This window comes from Podarcis filfolensis (genome assembly GCF_964270895.1).
Source record: "Podarcis filfolensis genome assembly, chromosome: Z".
Classification (NCBI taxonomy): domain Eukaryota; kingdom Metazoa; phylum Chordata; class Lepidosauria; order Squamata; family Lacertidae; genus Podarcis; species Podarcis filfolensis.
The window spans coordinates 32,357,740-32,383,549 of record NC_139617.1 but is presented as its reverse complement, the minus strand read 5'-3'; the positions used below and the strand labels follow the sequence as shown (position 1 = coordinate 32,383,549).

At 47.1% G+C, this 25,810-nt stretch overlaps 2 protein-coding genes across 3 annotated transcripts in view; one reads left to right on the top strand and one right to left on the bottom strand.

Moving 5' to 3' along the window:
* Positions 1 to 237: 237 nt before the first annotated feature.
* On the bottom strand, positions 238 to 16,805 carry DIPK1B (divergent protein kinase domain 1B). 2 transcript variants are annotated; one of them, XM_083596483.1, is made up of 5 exons: positions 16,667 to 16,805; positions 4,814 to 4,948; positions 3,776 to 3,883; positions 1,884 to 2,060; positions 238 to 1,295 (listed from the first exon to the last, which is right to left on the bottom strand). In XM_083596483.1, exons 2-5 carry the CDS (start codon positions 4,868 to 4,870, stop codon positions 483 to 485), a joined length of 1,155 nt encoding a protein of 384 aa, XP_083452609.1. In that variant the 5' UTR covers positions 4,871 to 4,948; positions 16,667 to 16,805; the 3' UTR covers positions 238 to 482. The 2 variants fall into 2 exon arrangements, with proteins under 2 accessions (XP_083452609.1, XP_083452608.1); XM_083596482.1 differs by lacking the exon at positions 16,667 to 16,805 and adding an exon at positions 9,029 to 9,645.
* Positions 16,806 to 18,159: 1,354 nt separating this feature from the next.
* AGPAT2 (1-acylglycerol-3-phosphate O-acyltransferase 2) overlaps positions 18,160 to 25,810 on the top strand; it is a 29,841-nt gene continuing 22,190 nt past the window's right edge. Inside the window, exons 1-2 of the mRNA XM_083596552.1 lie at positions 18,160 to 18,451; positions 19,682 to 20,224. Coding sequence (XP_083452678.1) covers positions 20,028 to 20,224 — 197 coding nt within the window. The 5' untranslated portion in view covers positions 18,160 to 18,451; positions 19,682 to 20,027. The remainder of the gene's footprint in view (positions 18,452 to 19,681; positions 20,225 to 25,810) is intronic.

Below are 25,810 nucleotides of genomic sequence, written 5' to 3'. Positions count from 1 at the left end.
TTCCAGCCCTTCTGGACAACACTAAGCTAGATGAACGCAAGGGTGTGACTCTGCATAAGGAGACCAGGATTCAAATCCCCTACTCAGCCATGAAGCTCACTGTCTGACCTTGGGCAGTCGCTTGCTTCTTAGCCTATCCTACCTTGTAGGGTGGTTGTTGGGATAAAATACACTCACTACCTTGAGTTTCTTGAAGGAGAGGTGGGGCATATAAACCTAAGGACGGGGCCAAAGAGATAGAGAGAGCACTATTTATTTACATCAGAAGCTGTTCATCCAAAACAATTTCCCTTGCTTCACTGACAGTCTGTCCATCCAAAAGGGAGGAGGACCCATTGGTTATTCCACTTGTCCTTTCCCCCCTGGTGCTAAATCTTCCTGCTTGCGTACTTTTGGGGGTGGGGGTGGGGAGAGCAGAGTGCTCCCTGGCCCTCTTCCTATTCTGTGATCCTCTGTGTGCAGTGGTTTTCGGCATCCCACACCTATGAATATTTGGTATTTGAGATTTTCTTCCACAAGAGTGTCTTGAGGCTGCTGAGCACCAGTGAGTGGTGAACCTCCATCTGGCTGGCCAAGCCGCTGAGGGTTGTGCAGGTCTTGAGCTGCTTCTGAAGCTCATCTTTCAGATCGGAGGGCGCCCCGTGGAGCAAGTACTCCTGCAGAAGCCCACACACCTTGGCCAGGTTGGGCTGGACCACGTCGCTCTTGCACTGCTTCATGAGCTTGTCGCAGGGGGCCACGCAGTCCCTCCCGTAGGTACAGTCCACGTTCTGCTCGCAGTGGCGCCCTTTGAGGAAGCCCCGGATGGTCATCTCTGTTGCCACCTTACGGAGGTCCACCATCTTGAAGTCATGCCTGTCGTTGTAGCCCATGTTCTTGAAGCCCGCCTCGCAGATGTAGAAGTTGCCGTACATCCCGTGGAAGATCTCCTCCACAAACTCCAAGAGGCCAATGGCAATCTTCGCTCTCTGCGGCCAGGCTGGGGAGAACCACCGGTGGAGGACCCTGTGGATGGCCGCGGGCAGCAGTGGCTGCAGGAAGCGAGGGACCTCCACAGTATAGAGGGAGGTGTGGCGGATCTTCTCGGTGACGTACAGGTCCCCACAGTGCCCCAGCAGTTGGGAAGTGTGCTCCTTCTCATGCAGGGAGAGCGTCAGCAAGAAGTCGTTCAGCTGCAGCAGCGCCCAGATGGATTTCGCCTCTGCCAGCGACAGTTTCCCATCTCGACTGACATCCGCCATGGCCATTATCTTGTTCACTAAATTGGTGAAGGAGACCTGGTCGCCTAGATTGGACTGCAAAAGACAGATAGTTTTTCATTTCATTTTACAGTCATACCTCATGTTGCGTTTGCTTCAGGTTGAGCGTTTTCAGGTTGCATCCCGCGACGACCCGGAAGTACCGGAAAGGGTTACTTCTGGGTATCGCCGCTCGTGCATGCACAGACGAGCGAAATGATGTCATGCACAAGTGCAGAAGCAGCGAATCGTGACCCGCGCACGCGCAGACGTGGGTTGCATTCTGCTCATGTTGCGAACGGGCCTCCGGAACGGATCCCATTCACAACCAGAGGTACCACTGTACTTCATTCCTTTTTTCTATCCTTTCCCCCGCTTTTGCTTCTAGCTTTTATTACCATTATTAACAATCCTAAAACTGCAGTAGCAGGGTATTACACCATCCCATATCCAAGGCAGAAAAACAGTAAATAATACTGTTATGAGCTCGCTGGCTTCCCGCCGCTACCCCCACCCCTGCGACAGCCCCACCCCTTTGCCCTCCTTCCAGGACTTCCAACAGATAGCTCTGTTGTTCTGGATCCTCAACACCCTGAAAACAAGAAACCCTTCCCCCATACCCTGCTGGTGTAGTGACAAACTCACTTTTAAGAAATTCAGGAGCATCTCCTTGAACTCATCCATCGATGTCCCCCGTGTCGGCTTGCTGAAAAGGACCACATCTCTCCTGGGGGCTGAGTCAGGGTTGCCATCGGCCTTGAGGGCCTCTTCAATGCCACATTTGATGATCACCTCCTTCTCTTTCCAGAGGCCGCTGTATACCTGCACCGAAGGAGAGGAATGTAACTTAGAGAGACAAACTGGATCTGCAGGACACAGATTTATTTGACAGGTGCCCAAAGTTCACAGAATGTAGCATTGGAAGGGAAGACACCCCACCCCACCCCACCCACACACAAAGGGTCACTTAGTCCAATTCCTTGCATTGCTGGTTTCACAGCTATGTTGACCAGCTGAAGGATGTGCCTATTAAAATCAGAAGAAAGGTTCTGAAAAGGGCGACCTGAATGATCAGGTGGATGCAACTCAATGTGTAAAGTGATGCATGCTGGGGCAAAAAAAATCTTTATTCAACACACGCGCTCCTGGGGTCTAAATTGGAAGTGGCGGACCATGAGCAAGAACTTGGTGCCATAGCAGATAGCTTAATGAAGGTGTTGGGCCACTTTGGTGGTCATGAAAAACACAAACTAGGCCTAGGGATCATCATGGAAGGAATTGGAAATAAACTGCCAGTGTCATTGTGCTGTTAAACAGATCTAAGTTGCAACTGTGTTTGGAATATTGTGTGCCATTCTGGTTGCCTTGCCTAAAAAGGGATATTGTATATTATCATTTTTTAAAAAATCATTTTTATTGGCTTTACAAATACAAAATACAGTGGTACCTCAGGTTACAGACGCTTCAGGTTACATATGCTTCAGGTTACAGACTCCGCTAACCCAGAAATATTACCTCGGGTTAAGAACTTTGCTTCAGGATGAGAACAGAAATCGTGCTCCGGCAGCACGGCGGCAGCGGGAGGCCCCATTACCTAAAGTGGTGCTTCAGGTTAAGAACAGTTTCAGGTTAAGAACGGACCTCCGGAACGAATTAAGTACTTAACCCGAGGTACCACTGTACAAATAAACAGAGAATAAAAAAGTATATCTATATAAAGAGATTCTCTGAATCTCAAGACTTCCCCCTGTCCCCTCCATGGGGTCTCATTTTAAATATCGACTACTGCATATTCATCAATACTCCATTTTTTATATCAAATCATATTATCCATCATAATTTTTACACTAAAAGTGAAATCAAAATCCTGCCTTTGTTTCCATCTGCTTACAGTGGTCTCCTAAATAACTTATAAATTTTTCCCATTCTTTAATAAAGTTTTTGTCCTCTCGGTTTCTGAGTTTTCCAATCAGTTTTGCCATCTCAGAATAGTCCATCAGCTTGGTTTGCCATTCTTCTCTGGTAGGGACTTTGCAAAAAGGATACTGTAGAGTTGGAAAGGGTTTAGAAAATGGCAAGCAAAATGATCAAGTTTATGATGGAGTAGCTCCCCTCTGAGGAAAGGACTTTTCAATTTTGAGAAAAAGATAGGCAATAAGATAAAAAAAATTACAAAATCATACATAGCATGGAAAGAAGAATGGGTTGTCTCCTTCCCTCATGCACTCATGGACATTCAGTGACGCTGAATGTTGGGAGGATTGAGGACAGACAAAAAGTCCTTCATGCAGCACACAATTAAGCTTTGGAACTTGTTCCCACAGGAGGCAGTTGCAGCCAGAAACATGCATGGTTTTAAAAAGAGGATTGGACAAATTCACCAATTTAAATGACCACCTTCCCACCAGCATACAGCAAGACTTAAGCAGCCTGCCCAGCACTGTGATGTCTCCACCTCATCCCTGCTCCCTGCCAACAACTCGTGCCAACTTCAAAGTCTTTCCATAGCTCCAGCCAACGATGGAAGGTCAGCCTACCTGCTGGGTGGGAGAGGACGAGAGGCAGTGCTGGAAAACCAGTGTATGATCCTTGCAAAGATCTTTACACGTCGACCCGGAAATTATTCCTTTATTATATTGGTCACACTGGAAAGGAGGAGGGGGAGAAAACAAAGGAATCAATAACTGTTAGCTACCATATCCCACCTTTCCTCAAAGGAATGTGAGGTGGTGTATGTGGCTCTGCTTCCCCTGTTTACCCTCCCTGGGATAAGGCTGAGAGACAGTGGCTGGTCCAAGGTCAACCAGTAAGCTTCATGCCCTGGGGCTGGTGTCCCCTCAAACACTACAGTTCTATGATTATACAGCTCAGTTTGTTCAGCAAAGCAATGTGTTCCCATGTTACTTCCTTCCCTCCTGAACCAGGCAGAAAAGAGGATGTCATATTTGTCAGGGGAAGGAGAATCTCACATTTCTTCACTCCGGCCAAAAGCCCCTCCTGCTCCTTCCCCAGCAGTCGGGGACCATTCCTCATTGAACCATCATTAAATCAGAGCTCAGAGAACTCTTCATTAGATGGCACCACTCTGGGCAAGTGGCAGATGGCAAACAGCAGCCATCTGGCCATCAAAGTTCCTCTGGAAGTGCCTTATCCAGCAGCCAAAAGTTCCAGGCTTCTCTTCTGCTCTCTTGGCTTCAGATCCATTATAGGTCCAAGTCCATGCAGCACCCCAGCAGACAGGGAACTTTTTCCAATGGAAATGTTATCACAATAGACCTTAAGAGAAGCCTGGCTACAGCTCCATCAGGCTGATGGCACATCTAGCCCACCATCCTGCTCTCACAGGGGTTGACCAGTTGTCCCGAAAGGAAGCCCAAAAGTAGGACCCGAATGCCTAGGACCTGCAATTCCTAGCAACTGATATTCATGCAGTCCTAGAATTGTAGAGTTGGAAGGAACCCCAAGGGTCATCTAGCCTCCAGCAAAGGAGACCCCACTGCCTTCCGATGTAATATTAATCATAGTAACCATAGTAATAATAAATAATTTTGCAGATGTGGATGGGGGACACTCACGATGATCATCTGGCAGACGTGTCCTCTGCAGAGTTCTGAATAGGACGAGTAATGCATGTAGACCACCCAGCTGCCCACAAAAATGCCCAGCCAGGCAAAAAATAGGTACTTGACCTTGATGCCAGGAAGACGGCTCTGCAGGGTTGGGAAGAGAGAGAAAAAGAAATTCAAGGAGAGCCAAAACAGGTATGGAGGGAAACATCTATATATACACAAGACCCACATCTGTCCACGGGTTACAGGCAAGGTGAAGGTCCCAACCCACATACAGTGTCCCGGGCCCAGAAAAAACCCTGCTGGCACCACAACAGCTCAGGAGTAAACCCAGAGTTTCATTTTTGCTTTTCCTCTTTCAAAGTCTGCCTGGATCGGCACCTGCGCATGCCAGTATGCCAGTCAGCGTGGCATATTGGTTAGAGTGTCAGACTGCTAGTTCCTGGGAGAGACCAGGGTTCAAATGAGAAAGAGGTTCCCTGTCTGAAATGTTGGAGAGCTTCTGCCAGTCAGTGTAGGCAGTACTGAGTTAGATAGAACAATGAGCCCCGCTTGATAAGAGGGCAGTGTCTTATTTAAATTGGCTTATTATTTAGAACATGAGGACTAGAGCCTTATTTTTTAGGTAAAAGGCTCAGTGGTAGAGCACCGGCTTTGCCTGCAGAAGGTCCCATGTTCAATTTCCAATGGCATCTCTAGGCCATGCTTGAGAAGACTCCTTGAAACCCTGGGAATCCACTGCTGCCAGTCAGTGTAGTCGATACTGAACTAGATAGACCAATGGTCTGAGTCGGTTTAAGGCAGCAGCCTTATTCAATTCACCTCCCTTCAGAATTTTAAGGAGGAGAATTTTGCCATGATTGAGGGAGGGAGGGAGGGCCATAGCTTCCTATGTTCTTGTGTTAGAGGACTGTAGCACAATTAGTCCTTGTGGTTCTAAACAAAGTGTTGACTTAAACAAAGGTCTGAGAGACTAGAGGTTTGAGTTTCCAGACAGATTAGGGACGCAATGGCTGTTTTTCTTATAAACTCTCCAACTTCAGTAATAATAACAACTCTTAACATCTCCACCCCTAGGAAAGGTAACCATATTTACATTTTGAAATCAGGAAAGCTTGCACACTATGTTGTGAAGTTTCTGGTTAGCCTAATACAGATTTTGGATTTATTTTTACAGATTACCTTTATTTTACTTTGTGACTCTTAGGTAGGAACTTGACTGTGCTGATTTCTTCATGTGAGTTTTGGGATTGGCGGTGGCAGGGGAAGTTGTCAAGCTATCTCAACCTTCAGCAACCTGGAGCCATCCTGATGTTTTGGACTACAACCCCCATCAGCACCAGCCAGAAACACACAAACATCTGGCAGGCAAAGGTTGAGCTTAGATGTATAAATTCTGATGGAAGAACTGGTTGGTTCCTCCCCCAGTGGAGAGTCAGCACTCTGGATTGTGGACTTTGCAGTTATGTAATGCACATTTTGCCTCTTTGGGGGCTTACTGGATGGAAATTCATGCCACTCTCACTGATAAAGGCCATCTCAGTCTTGCAAAGCAAAGGTGAATTATAATATTTTCAGCAGCAGGTTGGGAGTCCTCTATTCCCAGACATTTGGTGGGATAGTTTTTTAATCTTGGCATTGTGTTGACAATTATTCCTGATGTGTTTAGCGAATAGGAGGGCTGCTTTGGTTTTAACTGTCTGTATCATTTTAAAATTTTGTGTATTTCAATGACAGAGATTACTTGATTCCTTTCCTGAAAAAGGCATCAAAGAAATTAAACTGGCAAAATATTCTACTGAGATGCTCCCAATGCAAACTGATAAGTCTGATTTGGCTCTGGGGCTGTGAACATTTCTTTCCTTACTCGATAAGTACCTCTCTCCTTTCGACCTGAGAGTTAAAGGGCACCCTAGCCTAACCTTTTCAGGTGAGAAAGAAAGTATGTTGCCATTTGGCTAATTGAAGAATGGAAAGGAATCCCACCAAGTTTAGTGGGTGTTACTCCCAGGTAAGTATAATAAAAGATTTTGGCCTTTCTCTTTAACCATGACCTGTACCTCTTCAGATGCAGTTCCTAAAGCATCTCAAGAAGGTAACCACTATTGAGGTTTTCACAATAGGCAAAATATGTTGTTGTTGTTGTTTAGTCGTTTAGTCGTGTCTGACTCTTCGTGACCCCATGTGAAGCTTAATTCATCAGCCTTGTCACTGTTTCTTCAGCTTAAAAAAAAATCCAACACGCTTGATTGACATGGCCCAGATTATCTCGATTTAGTGAGGGGGGTGTGGGGAAAAGTTGCAAAACAGTTTTTAAAAAATGTCCCTTACAATGCAACCCTATATTTGTTTAGTCAAATGTTAATCCCCTTGAATTCAATGGAGCTAATTGTCCAATGTGCATCTAGTCCAGCCTCCTGTTCTCACAATGGGCAACCAGATGCCTCCTCTGGGAAACCTGCAAGCAGGATTTGACCATAAGAGCACCTCTTCCCCTCCTGTGGATTCCAGCAACCAATATTCCGAAGAATCATTACTGCCCCTAATAATAATAATTGATAGCCCTTTCCTCCATTAATTTGTCTAATTCTCTTTTAAAGCAATTTAAGTTGGTCACCTTCCTTTCTGTGGGAGTGAGTTCCGCAGCCTAAATGCACTGGGTGAAGGATTTTCTTTTTCCTACCCTGAACCTTCCAGCATCCAGCTTTGTTGCATGCCCACAAGTTTTAGTGCTATGAGAGAGAGAGGAATTATGCTATGCATAATTTTATAAACTTCTATCATGTTGCATCTTAAACTAAAAAGCCCCAACCTTTCGTCTAGGAGAGTTGCTCCATGTCCACTTTCAGTTGCCCTTTTCTGAACCTTTTCCAGCTCCCAGGCCAGAACTGTACACATTATTCCAAAACTGGTGTCCCCCCCCATAGGTCCATTGGCCTTTGCACTTGGGAAAGAGATGCCCCCTGTTCTAACACATGCACAGACCCGCTGGGAGCAGAGCAGCCTAGCCACAGCCATGCACTATTTCTTACCATCGTCTGCAATGGATGTTGGGAACACTGGAAGCTGCCTTCTGCAGGGCCAGACCCTTGGTCCATCTACTTCAGTATTGTGCACACTGACTGGCATTCACACTTCCCCACACTTCAGGCAGGTTATCTTTCCCCAGCCCAACCTGGAGATGCCATTAGGGATCAAACCTGGGACCTTCTGCATGCCCAGCAGCTGTTCTGCCACTGAGTAGAAATCCTCTGGAAATATTTTCAACACTGACTGGCAGCACCTCTCCACCCATTCTGGCAGGAAGTCTCTTTCCTTTGCACTACTTTGGATATCTGGACACTACTGCCCCTCTCCTGAGAATGGCAGGATTCAAGAGACGTCTCACTGCCATTTCCAAGCCAGTTTTCATTCTTCACACACACACACACCCTTGCTTGATTTGAAGGGCACTTTGTGTTTCCCTGCTGCAGCATTTGCCTGGCATTTGGGCACCAGAGATGTTGCAGTGCAGAATTCCCCCAAACTCTTGGCCTTTTGCAATTGCCAGCTGGCCTGGATGATTTGCATGGCTGCCTCCAAATGGGCCAGATATTATTCTCCAGCGCTCAGAGGCATCCCACACTGTCTCTGGCCTTTCCTCAATATCTCTCCCCGCCCCCACAAACCAGTCCCCCAGGTGCATTAAAAATAATAAATACATGTGCTTCGACAGTGAACACACTTCTTGCAGGGGCTTCTGCTTGTAGAAACTAAAACCCAAAAACCAGAAAAGGAGGGGAGTGTACTAGAAAAGCAGATGAACTGGTGCAGGAGTTCTCCACCTGCTTGTGGGGCCAACCAGAGGGGGTCCTCCTTCGCCCCCAGGAGGTTCCTCCTTTTTTTTACCTGCTGCATCAGGTAACGCCCAAGTACCCCTTTGGCGCTTAAGCGGTAAATGGTCCAGTAGTGGGGAAGAAACTGCCTTTGACATTGACAAGCTTGTCACTTGCAAGAGGCAAAGGGGCGCGGCGCCCCTGTATAGAATCTCCAGCAAGAAGGGCGGCCTTTTTATCGTTATTTTTTGCTCCGAAGCCTCATCCCATCTTGAGAGATCAATTCTCCGCCCCCGCCCCCACGCAGTACCTGCAAACGGCACTGAGCTTCAGCTCGGAGGCCACAGAGACACAGCCCTCCCCTTCCATCGTTTCTCTCTCCATCCGCGCCCGCCTTCGCTCTCACCTGCAGCCCCATGGAGAGGGGGCAAAAAAGTACCAGCTGCACAACCCTTCTCATGCTGGGCTCCGGCAGTGCAGTGGGGGGTGTCTCTTTTGTTCCAAGCCCCCCCTGGAAAGAAGGGGGGGAGGCGCTGCGCTCACGCCAGACTGGACAGGGCAGGAACTGGGGGGCTCGGTGGGTCCAAGGCAGTGGGTCTTCCAGGCTGGCCGAGGTGGGGGGCCCTGCTGCCTCCCCGTTTCTGCCGCATCTTCCTCCTTCTTCCTCCTCCTCCTCTGGATGATGCTGCGGAGACGCTCCTTAAAGGGGACGCCTGTCCAGGCACATTTCTGCCCGCCGATGGAAAAAGAGACCCGAGGGGGAGCTTCCCCCCTCCCCTTCTCCTTCCGACCACAATCGGGTCTCCGGCTTCCGCTTATAAGTCTTTGTGGCATCTTCAGGCAGAAGGCAGGAGGTTTTTTGGGGAAGAAGGGGAGCCCAGGCCCCCCCAAAAAACATCCCTGGAGGAGAGAAGGGGGTCTCCCAACCCCAGGAAGGGCAGCTGGCTTGCCACATTTGGAAATGGATGAAGTGGCGTTGGTACCTTCTGCATAACACACTTGGCATCCTTCAACCTTAAAACTCGCTCCTGCAAGAGGCTAGGAGGACCAACGACCTGGGCAGTGATGATCTTATTACTCGCCCTTCACCCTAAGGTCCGAGGGCACGTTACAATCATTTAAAATATAATTTTTTTAAAAAAGGAAAAAGTAAGAGTGCTTCTGTATCAAGACAGTGGCCCACCTAGAGCAGCATCCTCTTCTCAGTGACCAACCCAGTGAGAAACCTGCAGGCAGGACCCAAGCACAAGAGCAACATTCTCCCCTAATATGGTTTCCAGAAGCATTGCTGCCTGCAGCTGGGGAGGTAGGCCAGAGCCATTGTGGTTAGTGGCTATGGATAGCGCTCTCCGCCTCCATGAAACTGTCTAATCCTCTTTTGATGTCATCTTGCTTGGTGACTGTCACTGCCTCCTGTGGGAGTGAGTTCCACAGTTTAACTATTTAACATTAAAAAACAGTTTTCCAAAACTTATAGTTACAGGAGGTACTATAGCAAAAAAGAGAGCATTAAATAAAAATAGCATCTAATAAAAATTAAAAGAAGTCCATACAATTGCTTATATTTTAGATTTCCAATCTTTCTGCATCAGAAATCTTCAAAGCTTGAAAGAGGGTGAGACCAATTGGAGGAGGAGGCTACTGATAGCTACTAGCCCTGATGGTTAGGTTTTGTGTGTGTGCAACAGGACCTCCACTGCTGGATGCTCTTAAGACAGGATGCTCAGTCTAACCCACTTGTGTAGAAACGGAGGAAGCTGGCTTAAACTAAGTCAGGCCACTAGGTCCATCTAGCTCAAAACTGTATACACTGATGAGCAGTGGCTCTCCAAAGTTTCTGGCAGGGTTTCTTTCCTAGCCTTGCCTGGAGATGCCAGCAGGGATTGAATCTTGGACCTTCTGTATGCAGGACAGGTGCTCTGTATCTGTATCTGTATCTACAGCCCTTCCCTCAAAAATAAACTTGAGGTTCCAGACCACTAAATTCTTAGTGAAGGGCTGATTTTTTTGGCAGAGGGTCTTTCGCCAGTACTGTGTGCAGATGTCTCTGGGGACTGAACCTGGGGACTGAGCCTTCCATGTGCAAAGGAAAAACCATACTCTACCCCTTCAACATAAAATACGATCTAGTCCTCATAGTTCAATTGAACAGGAACGTGGGGATCTGCCTTCTATTGAGTCAGACCGTTGGTCCATCTAGCTCAGTACTGTATACACTGGCTTGCAGTAGTGGCTCTCTCCATGGTTCAGGCAGCGGTCTTTCTCCCCCAGCCTCTGGAATAAGATGGATCCAGAGCAGAATGGATTCTGAGTAGACTCAGTTGCCTCTGGAATAAGACCTCAGCCAATCCTCAGTCTGATGTTTTATTTTCCTTTGCAATATTTTTGCCCTCTTAAGCGTCTCATCTCTGCACACCACAAACTGAAGGAGCTCCCAGGAAATGGTGCACAGGTCAAAAACACCACCCACCCATCAAGAGAACAGCTGTGTTGGAGCGCATCTCCCACAGAGGGGTTGGCACACCTGACATAGCCAGTAGGTGGCATGTTGAACTCAAGAAAAATAAAGTCTCCCCCCGCAGATAGTTTGGAGTTAAAAGGAAATAACGTATTTACTCAAGTCTAATGTGCCATCGAATCTAAAGTGCACCTTAATTTCCACAACGTAATTTGGCCAAAAAAGGTGAGCATTAGATGTGAGTAAAAATGGTAGTTGTTATGTTTTTCTGTTTCTACTTCTGATGGTTATGCCTTAGAAGTATAAAATCTCTAATAAAAGCAAAGTTAATAGGAAAGAAGGGGAACATTGGTGGAACTTCAGACAGACTCCAGCTCCCAGCAGCCACTGCAGATCATCTGCTTTGGTTGCAGTCAGCCCCAAGTTTCACCAATCGCATCTCCAGGTGTTCCCTGCCCGAAACCCTAGAGAGGCACTGCCAGTCAGTGTGTGCAGTGCTGAACTAGGTGGACCAAGGGTCTGACATGATCTAAGACAGCCTCCCTTTGCCCCTGAGATTCTGTTTATTAAAAGTCACCTTATTGTGATCTTTATCAGTGTAACATTCAGAACAGCCTAAGGTCACCAACAGTTCTGTGCCCCAAAGATCATATAGCAGGCATAGCAAACTCAGCCCTCCAGATGTTTTGGGACGACAACTCCCATCATCCCTAGCTAACAGGACCAGTGGTCAGGGATGGTGGGAATTGTAGTCCCAAAACATCTGGAGGGCCAAGTTTGCCTATGCCTGTCATACAGTCTACATGAGGAAGAACTTTCTGATGGCAAGAGCAGTTCAACAGTGCTGTGGAACAGACTCCCTCAGAAGGTGGTGGACTCTCACTTCCTTTGAGGTTTTTAAGCAGAGGTTAGATGGCCATATGTCATGGATGCTTTAGTTGAGATTCCTGCATTGCAGGGGGTTGGAACAAAATGATGCCGCCGCCAAAGTCCTAGCTCCACAATCCATTGGAGAAAAAGCCCCTGAGCTCTCAGGAACTAGCCTGACCCCATGGATGCAGTTTTTGGACCACTTCCAACATCCCCTCTCTCTTCCAAAGGAGGCATCCTTGATATGTGCATAGCCAGTCAATGGGGAAAGTGGTTTCTGGGAGGGTTTCAGGCAGGGGACATTCCCATTCTCACTTGGAGATGTGAGGGGTTGAGCCTGAGACCTTCTGCATGCAAAGTGAGTGTTCTGCCACTGACCTTCCTAAGGGAATGGCCCAAGCACAAGAGCATTCTGCCCTTCTTTGGCTCCTAGGAACCAGGATTCAGAAGCATTACTGCCTCTGATTGTGGAGGCAGAGCATAGCCTTATCCTCCATGAATAACCTCATCCTCTATGACAGGTATGTCCAACTTCCAAGAGACTGTGATCTACTCCCACTATAAAAACACTGGCAGTGATCTACCCATTCGACTGACCAAAGTTGTTGAGCTTTTCTTGGGGGGAGCCAAAGTTGTTGAGCTTTTCAGGGGAGGCTTCAGCAAAGTTGTTGAGCTTTTTTGGTTTTGTTTTGTTTTTTGGTTGATCAATCAGGATCAAGCGATCGACCAGGAACGCCCTGCGATTGACCAGTTCATCACAATTGAACAGTTGGACATCCCTGCTCTATGACATAAGAAAAGCCTGCTGGATCAGGCCAGCGGGGGCCCACCTAGTCCAGCCTGCTCTCACAATAGCTAATCAGGTGCTCCCATGGGAAGCCCGCAAGCAACAGCAACTCTCCCATTGTTATTCTCCATTATCTGGGTATTCAAATGTAGACTGCCCCTGGGCATGCAGGTTCTACAAACACAATAGACCTCCTTAAGAAGAGCCTGCTTGCTGGATCAGGCCAGTGGGCCATCTAGTCCAGCACCCTGTTCTCACAGTGGCTAACAGGATCCCTATTATGAGAAACCCACAATCAACACCTGAGCACAAGAGCCCTCTCCCTTTGTGCAGTTTCCAGAAACTGGTATTCAGAAGTGCTACTGCTTCCTTCGGCGGAGGCAGAGCATAACCACCATGTAGTAGCCACTGATAGCCCTCTCCTCCTCCATGAATTTGTCTAAGGCTCTTTAAAAGCCATCTGCGTTAGTTGCCATCACTTCCTCCTGTGGGAGTGAGTTCCATAGTTAAACTACATGCTGCGTGAAGAAGGACTTCTTTTTATCTGTCCTGAATCTTTCAACATTCAGCTCCACTGGATGCCCACGAAAGAGGAAGAAGGACTTCTTTCTCTTCACTCTCCGTGACATGCATAATTTTACGAACTCTCTTTTACTTGCCTTTCCTCTAAACCAGTGGTTCCCAACCTTTTTTGGGCCACACCCCACCTAAGCATCTCTAAAATCCTGAACCACCACCCCAATTACATATAATTCTTATTATTCAAAAAGTGAACTCCTATTCACGTGGAGGAAGCCTAAAAGGCCATTAACTTGGTCTAAACATTCTCGAATCCCCCCCTTTAAAAATCAAATTGCCCCCCTGTGGGGCGTGTGCCCCACGTTAGGAACCACAGCTCTAAACCAAAAGGTCCCAAACTCTCAGGAGTCACTTGAGATAAAGCAGGGTGCCCCAGTTCTAGAGCCCCCAGCAACTCAGCTCTTATTAGCCTAGAACACCTGTCTTGCCATTGTTCCCTTCCGCAGCCTGCTGCAGTTGCCACGGGTTTGAGTTTGGTTCTCCAGGGAACTGGGTGCCTGATGGTAGCTGAGTCAGGCTCCTTTCCCCCCCATAAAGCACGGGTTTCCACATTTTGCTGAGGCAAGACCTTCAAACCTTGTGATAGATTGGGAAGAGGCAGCTGATCCAGATATCTGTATTTTTGTTTCTGAGCTGGCCTTGGCAACATTACGTGGAAGAATTTCTGCCCGAGATAGAGGGAAGGGCTTGTTCCAATTGCTTGGGGAGGTGGAGGATTTTTCTATTCCAGCTAAACTTAGTGTGATGCCTTTGCAGAGGTCTCTGGTGGTTTGCTCAGTCTGGTGCTGAACCTGCAAAAATGTGCAATCCTACTTTCACTCTTGTTATAGATGGGGGTAGTGGCTAAACCCAATAAACTAACAATTTTTCTCTTCACTGGCTGGCCTAGTGAAGAGCAAATCTGTTAACATGACAAATGGGCCATCTGAGAGGAATCCTTTGGTCTGGGGAGACAGATGATGCCAAGGTGATGGGGTGTGTGTTTGAAGTGACAGGAAAAGAGAGTTTTTAGCAAGGTGTTCTGCAAAAGAGGAGGATGAGGGAAAGACTGGGATCCATGTTGGGCAGGCTGGCTGAGGGCTGGCTGCGAGAGATGCCTTGGATTCCAGGGCTGCTCTGCTGTGGTGGACAAGCCCCTCTTGAAATGACCATGCTGTAAGATCTGGACTCCCTCCCTGCAGAGTGAAGGTGTAAATAGGTGAATAAACTATATTTCTTAAAACTATGACAGTCTCCGTTGTGTCTCAATTCTTCAAAGGAACACAAACCCTGGGTGAGTGCTGGGAACTCCCTGGCCTCTTGTTACTGCTTAGCAGAGAGAGGGAAAGGGACTTTGAATGAGAGCTGAGTTGGGAAAGGGCTGTAGCTCAATGACAGAGCACCTGCTTGGCATGCGGAGGATCCCAGGTTCAACTTCTAGTTTCTCCAGGTAGAGGTCCTCCATCTGAAACCCTGGAAAGTCACAACCAATCAGGTGTGAACATTACTGAGTAGATGGACCAAGGGCCTCAGTAGAAGGCAGCTTCCTATGCTCCTATTTAACTCAGAACTATGAAGACTAGAATCTTACCTAATTTTTAGGGGGAGGGCCATAGCTCCATGGTAGACCACCTACTTTCTGCCTGTGACTCTGGGGAGTCACTGCCAGTCAGAATAGACAATGCTGAGCTAGGTGGAGTGATGCTCTATAACTCTGTGTCATGCAGCTTCTTATGTCTGATCCTTCAGTGGCTTTGCAAAGGTTTTTGGCCCTGAAAAGCAGCCATAACTGGAATGAATGAATGAATGAATGAATGAATGAATGAATGAATGGACTAGGTGTTTGGAGAGCAGTGGCGTGGGGGAAAATCCACTGACCAGCCTTGCAAGCTCAGCAACTGGTTGGCCTCCCCACTCCCTGGGGTTGTCCCTACTATCAGCACAGCATCTTGCTGGTAGGCACAATGGCTATGCTCTTGCTCTGCAGATGGAAGCAGCAGGAGAGGAGAGGGCTCCTGTGCTCAGGGTCAGCTTGGAGGTTTCTGTTTGGAGCATCTCACTGGCTACTGGTGATAATAGGATGCTGGACTAGGTGGGCCATTGGCCTGATCCATGAGGGCTCTCCTTATCTTTTTATTTAAGAGGCGCCCTGCTAGATCAGGCCAAGATGGGCAACCCCACCAAACCCAGAATCCTCTTCTCTACAGGAACCCAGGAAGCTCCAGGAAGCCCACAAGCCAGGTATCTCTTTGCATCTTTACAGGGGGACATCCCTAGGTGCTTGGAGTCAAGAAAACATAGTTTTGTGGTTGCTTTTAGGTGATTGTTCTCATTTTAATAACAAGTTTGTCCTGTAGATGATGATAATTGCATAAGAACCAGCTCCTGACTTTATCAGAAGACAAAGAACTTGGCTGGCTGCCTTTCCCACCCTGCTCTTGTTTTTTGATTTTGTCAACCCTTCACCCAGCTGGGGAAATTTTGTGTTGAAACCAGAAAGTGTTTCTGCTGGTGGTTTAAGTACAGGGAAGCAGAAGGCACCCTGTGGTGGGAAGAGCCTCTTTAAGATCAGCTTATTACCGGGTGAAATCTGGGCTCTGGAATGTGAAGCAAGAAGAGACAACAGTGCTCCTGAGCCAGGTGCAGACTGCATTTCCCTCCCTGCCAAGAAACCACTGAGAGTCTCATTTACATCAAGGATCAGGGAGAAGGATCACAGGTGTGTGTTTTCTGGAAACGTTCTGGGTCATGCCATTTCTGCTGGCCACAGAGCCCATAGCCTGACATCAGGTCAGATCCCTAGTCCATCTTGATTAATATTGCCTGCCCTGACTGGCAGCAGCTGTTCTGGCTTTTAAGCAGGGGGCTCTTTACCAACCCTATGTGGAGATGCCAGTGGGAATTGAACCTGCGACCTTCTGCATGAAAAGCAAGTGCTATACCACTGATCTATCTGCTAAAAATTAATAGATTCCAGTCTTCAAGGTTCTGAATAAAGGGATTGAACCTGAGGCCTTCTGCATTTAAAGCAGCTGCTCCGGTACAACAGAGGTACTGCATTTTCCGAATTGGTGTTTATACTGGCAGGCTATGAACAAGGGCTAATTTTGAAAAGCAACATAGACTCAGTGCAGAACATGGAGAATTCCCACAAAAGACCTACCCTTTTTTTCCTTTGCAGATTGCATTCTACAGAAAGGAAGAAAACAAAAACTTGATGCTCCCCCCCCCCCGCTTTCTCTTTATAAGCTGCCTTAGACAATATTTCCACCAGGAGCAATAAATCAAAGCAAACACCACCAGGTTCTGTCAGCGGGGGCCAAATCTCAGCTAAAATGCAACCCAACGAGCTTCCCACCCAAAACTCTCACCTTCCCAATCTGCGTTTATGTAATCCTGGCTTTCAACAAAAGCATCCAAAGTCCATCACCACGGAGAGGCCCTTAGGACATATCCTGCCACTGCCTTTTGCCAGAGTCACGATGGAGCAGTCTAACCTGGGAATAGCAGTGCACTTTGGAACACAGCAACACACCCATCAGTACCCAAGCCGAGCTGTCACATATAATAAATAATATGTACAGATGCAAATTTAGGCCAATACTCAGAAACCCTTGGGTGCCAGATCTTACTCTGAGGAAAGGCCAGCATGATAATATGGGCCCAGCAGGGAGGGGGCTTTTTCAGCCTGAGGGCCACATTCTCTTCTGGGCAACCTTCCAGGGGCCGTGTGCCAGTGGTAGGTGAAGCCGGAGGCAAAAATGGCTAGAGCAATTCACCTTTTGACAGTAAGCTAGATTCTACACTTGTATGAAGAGCCTACAGGATCAGGCCAGTGGCCCATCTAGTCCAACATCCTCTTCTCACACTGGCCAACTAGGTGCCTCTTCTGGGTGGCCCACGAGCAGGACCTGAGCACAAGAGGCCTCTCCCCTCCTGCAGCTGGTGTTACAGAAGCATTGCTTTCTCCAGCTGGGGAGGCAGAGCATAGCCACTGTGGCTTTTGGCCATCGTCAACTACCTCCTCCATGAATTTGTCTAATCCTTTTTTTTTAAAGCCACCTAGGCGATCTTTTCCCAGCCACCTAGCTTTTCCCAGTAGCGATGTATGATGTATTTTCCCAGTAGTGATGTATGGAAATGATAGCTGGACCATAAAGAAGGCTGATCGCCGAAGAATTGATGCTTTTGAATTATGGTGCTGGAGGAGACTCTTGAGAGTCCCATAGACTGCAAGAAGATCAAACCTCTCCATTCTTAAGGAAATCAACCCCAAGTGCTCACTGGAAGGACAGATCCTGAAGCTGAGGCTCCAATACTTTGGCCACCTCGTGAGAAGAGAAGACTCCCTGGAAAAGACCCTGATGTTGGGAAAGATGGAGGGCACAAGGAGAAGGGGACGACAGAGGACAAGATAGTTGGATAGTGCTCTTGAAGCTACCAGCATGAGTTTGACCAAACTGCGGGAGTCAGTGGAAGACAGAAGTGCCTGGCGTGCTCTGGTCCATGGGGTCACGAAGAATCGGACACGACTAAATGACTAAACAACAACAACAACAGGCCATCACTGCTTCCTGGGGATGAGAGTTCCAAAGTCTAACTCTGCACTGTGTGAAGAAGTCCTTTCTTTTAACTGACCTGAATCTTCCAACATGAGAGAGAAACTTTTATCTCCCCACTTTCTCCACACCATTTTGGACACTATTATCATGTTGCCCCATGCACACACACACCCCAAAGACCTCAATAGGTCACTGTTTCCTTATGATTTTTAGTAGGACCAAAGAAAGCACTTGTGCAACGGGAGGAGTCAAGCTGCAGATTTAGAAGCCGCCCCAATTTGCTCTCCAATACCAATGGCTATACTTGCATCTCTTCTAAAGCATTAAAGCAGCTTAGCAATCAGATCCTCTTTAAGAGAGACAGTAAAAATACAAGCTCAGAGAGATGCAGGGTTTCCCCTTCCTGGTCTTGGTGCCGGCAAAGGAGAGGTCTCTTATCTGGTGCAAAGAGCCAGAGAGGATTCTGCACAAGAGGTGAAGAGCAAGAGAGGATTTAACTAAAATAACCACACCCTGCTGGTTATCTGGGGCATGGCCTCTCAGGAATATCCCCATTGAATCAAGAAGGGGCTGGTGAGCTTCTTTCCATGTGGGGTGAGTGTCTCATAGAACAATGCTGAATAGTGGAAGATTCAGGACAGATAAAAGAAAGGATTTATTCATGTAGCACATTGTTAAACTATGGAACTCAGTGCCACAGGAGGCAGGGACAGTTTAGGTAATTTTAAAAGAGGATTAGAAAAATTCATGGAGGGCTGTTGATGGCTATTAGCTATGATCACAATGCTGTCTCTACCACTGACGGCAGTAATGCTTCTGAATCCCAGTTTCTGAAAGCCACAGGAGGCGAGAGGGCCCTTGTTCTTGAGTCCTGCTTACAGCAGCTTTCCCATTGAGGCATCTGGCTGGCCAGTGGGAGAACAGGATGCTGGACTGGACCCCCTTTGGCTTGATCCAGCAGGCTCTTCTTATATTCTTATGAGATCCTGAAAGATGGGAATGGTAGGATGGGAGAAGAAAGTGGGGGGAGGGGGGACAAAGAAATAAAGGAAAGAGGAGGCACCTCCCATCTCTGAACCTTTGGAGAACCACTGCTGCCAGTCAGTGCAGGCAATACTGGGCTGCTGGTCTGACTCATTTTAATACATTTTCCCATGTAGCTCAGTGTTGGAGCATCTGCTTTGTTTGCAAAAAGTACCCTCTTCAATCCCTGGAACTTCCAGGTACAGCTGGGATTATCTCTTAAATCTGAAGCGCCGGGAAACCACTGCAGCTAGTCAGTGTAGTCACTAGTGGACTAAATGGACAGCATTTAGTCCATGACTCAGAAGCATCCAGCTTCCTGTATTCCTGTTTGATTCAAACTTCTTCAGAACTATGAGGACTAGAAACTTATGGAGAAGGGCTATAGCTCTGCTGAGAATGTCCCCTGTCTGAAGCTCTGGAGAGCAGCTTCTGCTGTCAGCCCGTGCAGCCAGTCCTGAGCTTCAGTTAATTCAGAACTATGAGGACTAGTATCCTAACAAAGGCTCCTCCAGAAGCCCCGGAAAGACACTGCTGCCAGTCTGTGTAGACAATACTGAGCTAGATGGCTCAATAGTTGGACTCAGCGCAAGGCACTTCCTACCTCCCTATTTCATCCAGGCTTTTCTCTAAAGCTATGAGGACTAGCATCTTACTCGGCGGGGAATGCCTCCTGCCTGAAATTCCCGGAGAGCTGCGGCCAGTCCATGTAGACAGTGCTGAGCTACATCGACATGTGCTCCTGTTTAATTCAGCTCTGTCTCCAGAATCGTGAGGACTAGAATCTTTCTTTCTTTTCAGAGGGACGACCTGATCAAAGCTCTGACTCAGCCCTAAAGCAGCTCCCTCTCTTGGAAAGCCAAGCCCGGGCGCCGAAAAGCAACCGTGAGCGAGGAGGGCGTGTCCGCCGGGTGTGTCCGCCCATTAAGGGACGGGACGGGCCCGGCTGAGCCGCCTGGAGTTGCGTGCCGTCACTGCTGCTGCCACTGTCACCTTTCCTTCCGCGCCTACAACGTTTCGCGCTCCACTACGCGGCTCTCCCGGGCTGTGCGCTGCGTGGAATCCCGCCAGCTCCTCTCCACAGGACCCGCAAAAGGGGAGAGCGAGACTTTTTATTGCGGTCCCCCGGCGCCCTTTTGCGCGCAGGATGGAGAACCAAGGCGGGTGGCTCTTCTTCTGGGTGCCCCTCATGCTGGTTCTGGTGGCACTGGCGCTGGAGCTCAGCCCACGGGCCAAGTTCAAGGCGAAGATTGGCTTCTACTGCGTCCTCTGCGTGGTTGCCTCCACCTTCACCGCCCCCGTCTGCCTCCTATGGAACCGAGGAAGGACTGTCCACAACATGACGTGAGCTTGGAAGCTTCCCCGCTTCCCCGATCTCCTTTATTTATTTGGGGTGTTCTTTGCAATAATAGCTTAGAGTTTGGGCAATACACACACACACACACACACACACACACGCATCATAGCGGGTTGGACTAGATGATCCTTTGTGTCCTTTCCCATTCTACGATTCTGTGACATCCCTCCTACCGTTTCCTTTGCCACTCAGGGCGTGGAGCTCTGCGCACGCTCGCAAGCTCTCCTCGTGCTTTTCTTTCACGGATGTTTAGCAGGCAGTTTGCAAAGTGTGGCAACGTTTGGAGGCTCACCTCTGCCAAGGACAGGCTCCTTGTTTTTTCCACACACGTGTCTTAATACAAGTGACTGCTTTTTTAAAATTTATGTTTTGCCGCCCTTAAAATATTTGCAAAAATTCACAGAACGCGGCTCATGCAACGTCTTTGGAATCCCGTTTTCTCTGCTGCCTTCTAGCAAATCTCTTAATGCAAGCTTTCCGTTTTGGTGACTTGTGGAGCGAGCCTTTTCTGGAGGGAGAGTTTTCCTCCTCCGCTCTTCCGGGTTTGCAAGTCCTGCCTCTTCCTGGAGAGTAGAGAGCAAGCTAGGATAGAGAAATCTCACTTTAAACCAGCGGTTCTCAACAGGTTGAGAAAGGCTGCTTTTGCCTTCCATTCTCTTAAGAAACCTTGCTCCTTCACTTCCTCAAATCTCACGCGCACACATTACAAGAGCCCCAAGTCTCACACCGGGGTGGGGGGCGGACTCTCTGTGCATAGTCTAGAGCAGCGCTTTTCAAACTTTTTCGGCCACCGCCCACTTGGTTCCATAAACTCACCCCCAGCGCCTGCTACCCTACCCTATAAAAAGACATTGTTCAGAATTTTTTTGTTGGCATCCATCTGTCTCGAGAGACAGTGGAATGCGCCTCCGGGGATGAAGTCAAACTGCTGTAGAATCACGGTCCCAATAACAGACAATAACAGTAAAATTCAAAACAGCAACAATTAATTGCACATTTACTCAAAATCCAATTAAAACTCTTTGGCTTAATTGGAGGAACTTGATCCAGTGATAGCAGCTTTTCAACGTGTAATAGTCATTTACACCTTCAGCGCCATTCTGCCCCCCTCTTGTCTCTTAGTGCCCCCCAGGGAATCAGCCTCCTCCCGCCGCCCCCCGCCCCCCGCCATGTTACTGCACACTTTGGGAACCACTTGGTCAGGGTGTCTTTTCACACCTCTGCCTCCCCTTGCTATTGCAAAAAACAACAACCCCAAGCACAAAATACGCAGCTGGCTGCTCAGAAGACTGCCCCCCTCTAGGCTTGGGAAAATTGTGCACACCCACCCAGCTATGACAGTTGTCTCCAGCATTCCTTCCTGACTCCAGTCTAAATTAAACCTGCCCAAAGCATTGATGCGTCATCTGTGTATGTTTAAAAAGTTCAGACCCTCCAAGTGCCCCTATTTTCCAGTGACGTTCCTGGTTTAGAGAAGCCGTCCTGGTTTCCGATTTGATCCCGGATTGTCCCACTTTTCCTTAGGATGTCCCTAATTTCATTGGAGAAATGTTGGAGGGTATGGAGTTATCTGACCCCGCCAGCCATCTGAAGGAAATCCTGTATAGGGAAGGTGGTGTTGTTTTTTTTAATGTTTAGTCTTTTATTACGTTTCAAATATGTTGGAAGCTGCCCAGAGTGGCTGGGGCAACCCAGTAAGATGTGTGGGGTATATATAGTAAAATTATCATTCTGGAATGGGACGTCCCTATTTTCATCGGAGAAATGTCGGAGGGCATGAAAGTTGCTTTCTGGCTTGCATATGCACCACATATTTAGAGCATATTTCCACCCACCCACCCCTGAAGAATTCTGGGAACTGTAGTTTAAGGGTGTCGGAAATTGAAGTCTTGTGAAATATAGTTCCCACGATTCTTTTAGGGAGGGGTGTTTTTAAATGTACAGTATAGCATGAATTCAGCCTTTTTATAATTATTATAATAATAATTTATTATTTATACCCCGCCCATCTGGCTGGGTTTCCTCAGCCACTCTGGGGAATTTAAAAATTTTTTAAAGTGGAGATGTGAGTTTGGACTAGCTTTTTACTATTATTCTCTCTCTCTCTCTCTCTCTCTCTCTCTCTCTCTCTCTCTCTCCTCCCCCCCTAAAAAAAGAAGACTGAGATCTCATTTCTCTTCCCTTATTAGTTTAGCATAATCCAATGAAACATTAATGAAATCGCCAGCATCTACTTTGCAGGCAGTTTCTTTAAAAAAAAATAATCAGCATGTCACCCAACATCTTCAGAGGTGTTTTATCCAACAATATCTCCTTAGAGTAAACACACTGGAATTAAAGGGCTTGACTGATTTGGGTCCATTAGTGTCAATGGACCTAATATTTAATGTGTTTATATTTATACCTGCTTCCTCCCAAGGTGGTATGCAAGGCAGCTCATAGCATTCAAAAGCAACATTCTAAAATACAATTATACAATAATTATAATACATCAAAGTTGGTCCACAACTCCAATGCTTTTCTATCCCCTCCACCCACTTTAGTTTTGGAAGCCAGCTTGTGCTACACAGAACGGGGGTCACAGTTCCCACTTCAATGAACTTGATTTCTTTCTCTGCAAGAGATCCATGATATATTTCCCCCTAATTAAATGATGTTGCGTAGTGGCTGGTCTAAGGGAGCTGCAGCAAAGATAATGATCTGCTATTTTGAATCAACTCTAATTACAGCACTCTTGCTATGTGTAGTTTCTAGAATCAGGCCCTGCCTGGCAGGTGGCAGGTCAGTCTGGATTTCCACAGCATATTTTTTTTAAACATATGCTAGTATCCATACTGCTGAATAACCAACCGCAAAAATATTATGGCAATTTAAATGTTGCCATTATTTTGCATGAAATAACTAGGCCTGCATTTCCATTTCAGAGAGAGTGAGAGTGTTGGGTGGATGTTTTAGTGCAATAGTGTGAGTTGAGGTGTCTTCATCTGGCTGCACATACTGACTTCTGAGCAAGCAGAGATCAGCATTCCAGACCCACCCAAATTTTACTTCTTTATAATGCTTCAGGGCATCTAGGTCTGTTGAAAGGGGTGAGAAGAAGATAACCTCTCTTTGTGGACCTTCACTTCCTTGGGTGATCAAGGGACACAACTTGAATTATTTCAAGCATCTAGCCCTCATGGTTACTGAGATAATCTTGAAATTCATGCAATAGCCTTTTAATTATTATTATTTTAAAGCCCCAATTAACTTGCATTTCAACTGGTTTTGATGTTGGCTTTATTGGGACATTTTAGGCTTTAATGTGCAGAAGTTCGGAGGTTGGGCATTGGAGCAAAGCCACTCCTGTCAGTCATGTGTCATGAAGTGATTGGTAATTGTTCTGCTGGTGTGTTTGCAGAAAATGTGTGTGTGCATTCCCTTTACTGCAACTGGAAATATATTGCACCAACATGGCTGTTCTCCAAACCAGGGTGTTTATGTGTACCAAAGTGTTTTTATGCAATAGACACACATATTCCTCTTGTAAACAGTGTAGGAGAAATATAGTACAGTGGTACCTTGGTACTCAAACTTAATCTGTTCCGGAAGTCCATTCCAAAACCAAGGCGCACTTTCCCATAGAAGGTAATGCAAAACTGATTAATCCGTTCCAGACTTTTAAAAACAACCCCTAAAACAGCAATTTAATATGAATTTTACTACTGAGACCATTGATCCATAAAATGAAACAATAATCAATGTACTGTACTGTAAAATAAATAAGATAGTATTGTAGATGATAAAAATTAAAATTTTAAAAAATTCTAACTTGTACGGATGATAGTTATTGTTTGGATGGGGGCTTTTATCCATTTCCGCAGTCACACAGTCAATCAATCCATCAGTAGCTGAACTGGGTTCCACACAGTCACAAAACTAAATTAACCCAAAAAGCCTCAAAAACAAAAACGCAAAATAAATAGCAAAAACAAAAGCGCCAAACTTAATCCATTCCGCAAGTCTGTTTGACTTCTGAAATGTTCAAAAACCAAGGTGCAGCTTATGATTGGTGCAGGCACCCCCGAAACAATAGTCAACAGCCACATTGGACGTTCGGCTTTCGAAAAACGATCGAAAACACTTACTTCCGGGTTTTCGGCATTTGGGAACCAAGGCATTTGAGAACCAAGGTACCACTGTATTAAATAAAAGACCTCTTTATTTAAAGTTTCTTTAAACACTTTTCCTGAAATGCCCTACATGGGAACATGGGTGTAGTCTGGATTTTTGTTGAAAGGGCAGGCCTTTGGTTTTCTGGGGGGCAGAACCTTAGTTAGCTATGTATTTTTATTGATTTTGGAGGGGCAGCTGCCCCTCCCTGCCCCCGCCCCCCCAGGCTGCTCTCATGGCTGGGAAAACTGAGCTGGTGTGAAAGGGAACCTCAGTTCCACCCCCACCATCCGCCATGCCAACTGTTTTCTCTCATCCAGAATTGTGTGTCCCTTTCCCTGGTGGATACAATACACAGAAATGACTGCCTTAATAGTATTAAGTTTAGGGTCTAAATTAACTTGAGCTGCACCACCAGCAATTTCGTGGTGTAGGCCTCCTCAGTGTGCTCTGCTGAGCCACCCCCACCCCACCACCAAAAACCTGTGGTCACTTTTGTCAGCTGCCAAGATGAAATCTGGTTACTGAATGCAGCCCTTTCTTCAATACTATGAGGACTAGTACATCGATATATATATATATATATATATATATATATATATGAAGAGGTGTAGCTCAGGGACAGAGCCTTCACTTGCAGAAAGCCCCAAGTCAGTCGTTGGAACCTCCATATATAGCTGGGAAAACACCCCCTGCCTCAAACCCTGGAGTACAGCTGATGCCAGTCAGTGTAGACAATATGGAGCTAGAATGGACCTGTGTTCTGACTCCATAAAAGGATGTGCTCCTATTTAATTCAGTCTTTTCTTCAAGTCCATGAGGACTAGAATGTGAGCAAATGTGAGATTTCTCTTCCCCTCAAGCAAAAATAAATGGCCGGGTTGTGAGTGGGGCATGGGATGTGGGTGTCAGAATTCCCCTTTCACACCCCTTTCCTCCTTTCTTGTGTTGCTCCACACCCTGACAGACTAGAATTGTTTGTGTCCTGTGAGGTATTCAGAGGTGTGTGAGCTCCAAACACACACCTCTCTCTCTCTCTCTCTCTCTCTCTCTCTCTCTCTCTCTCTCTCTCTCCTCTCTCTCCCTGTGTGTGTGTGTCTGTGTTGCTGTAATGATGCTTTCATGTCAAAAGCTTTACTTAAAGGAGGCAAGAATTTTGTTTAGCAGGAATGCCTGTGGAGAGGCCTGACACTTTGCCACACGGTCACTTATTTGCATGCTTTTTACAAGGACAACACCCACCACACAAAGGGCAAGAGGTGGGGAGCCTTCCTTTTGCGAGCCCCCCAGGTGTGCATTCCTTTACAGGTAACATTCCAGGGGCCACAGGCCACTTGTAGGTACAGCTGCACACAGGTTGGAGGGTTAGATATGGAGTTAGTCATGTGCAGAGTAAAGTAAAGGGACCCCTGACCATTAGG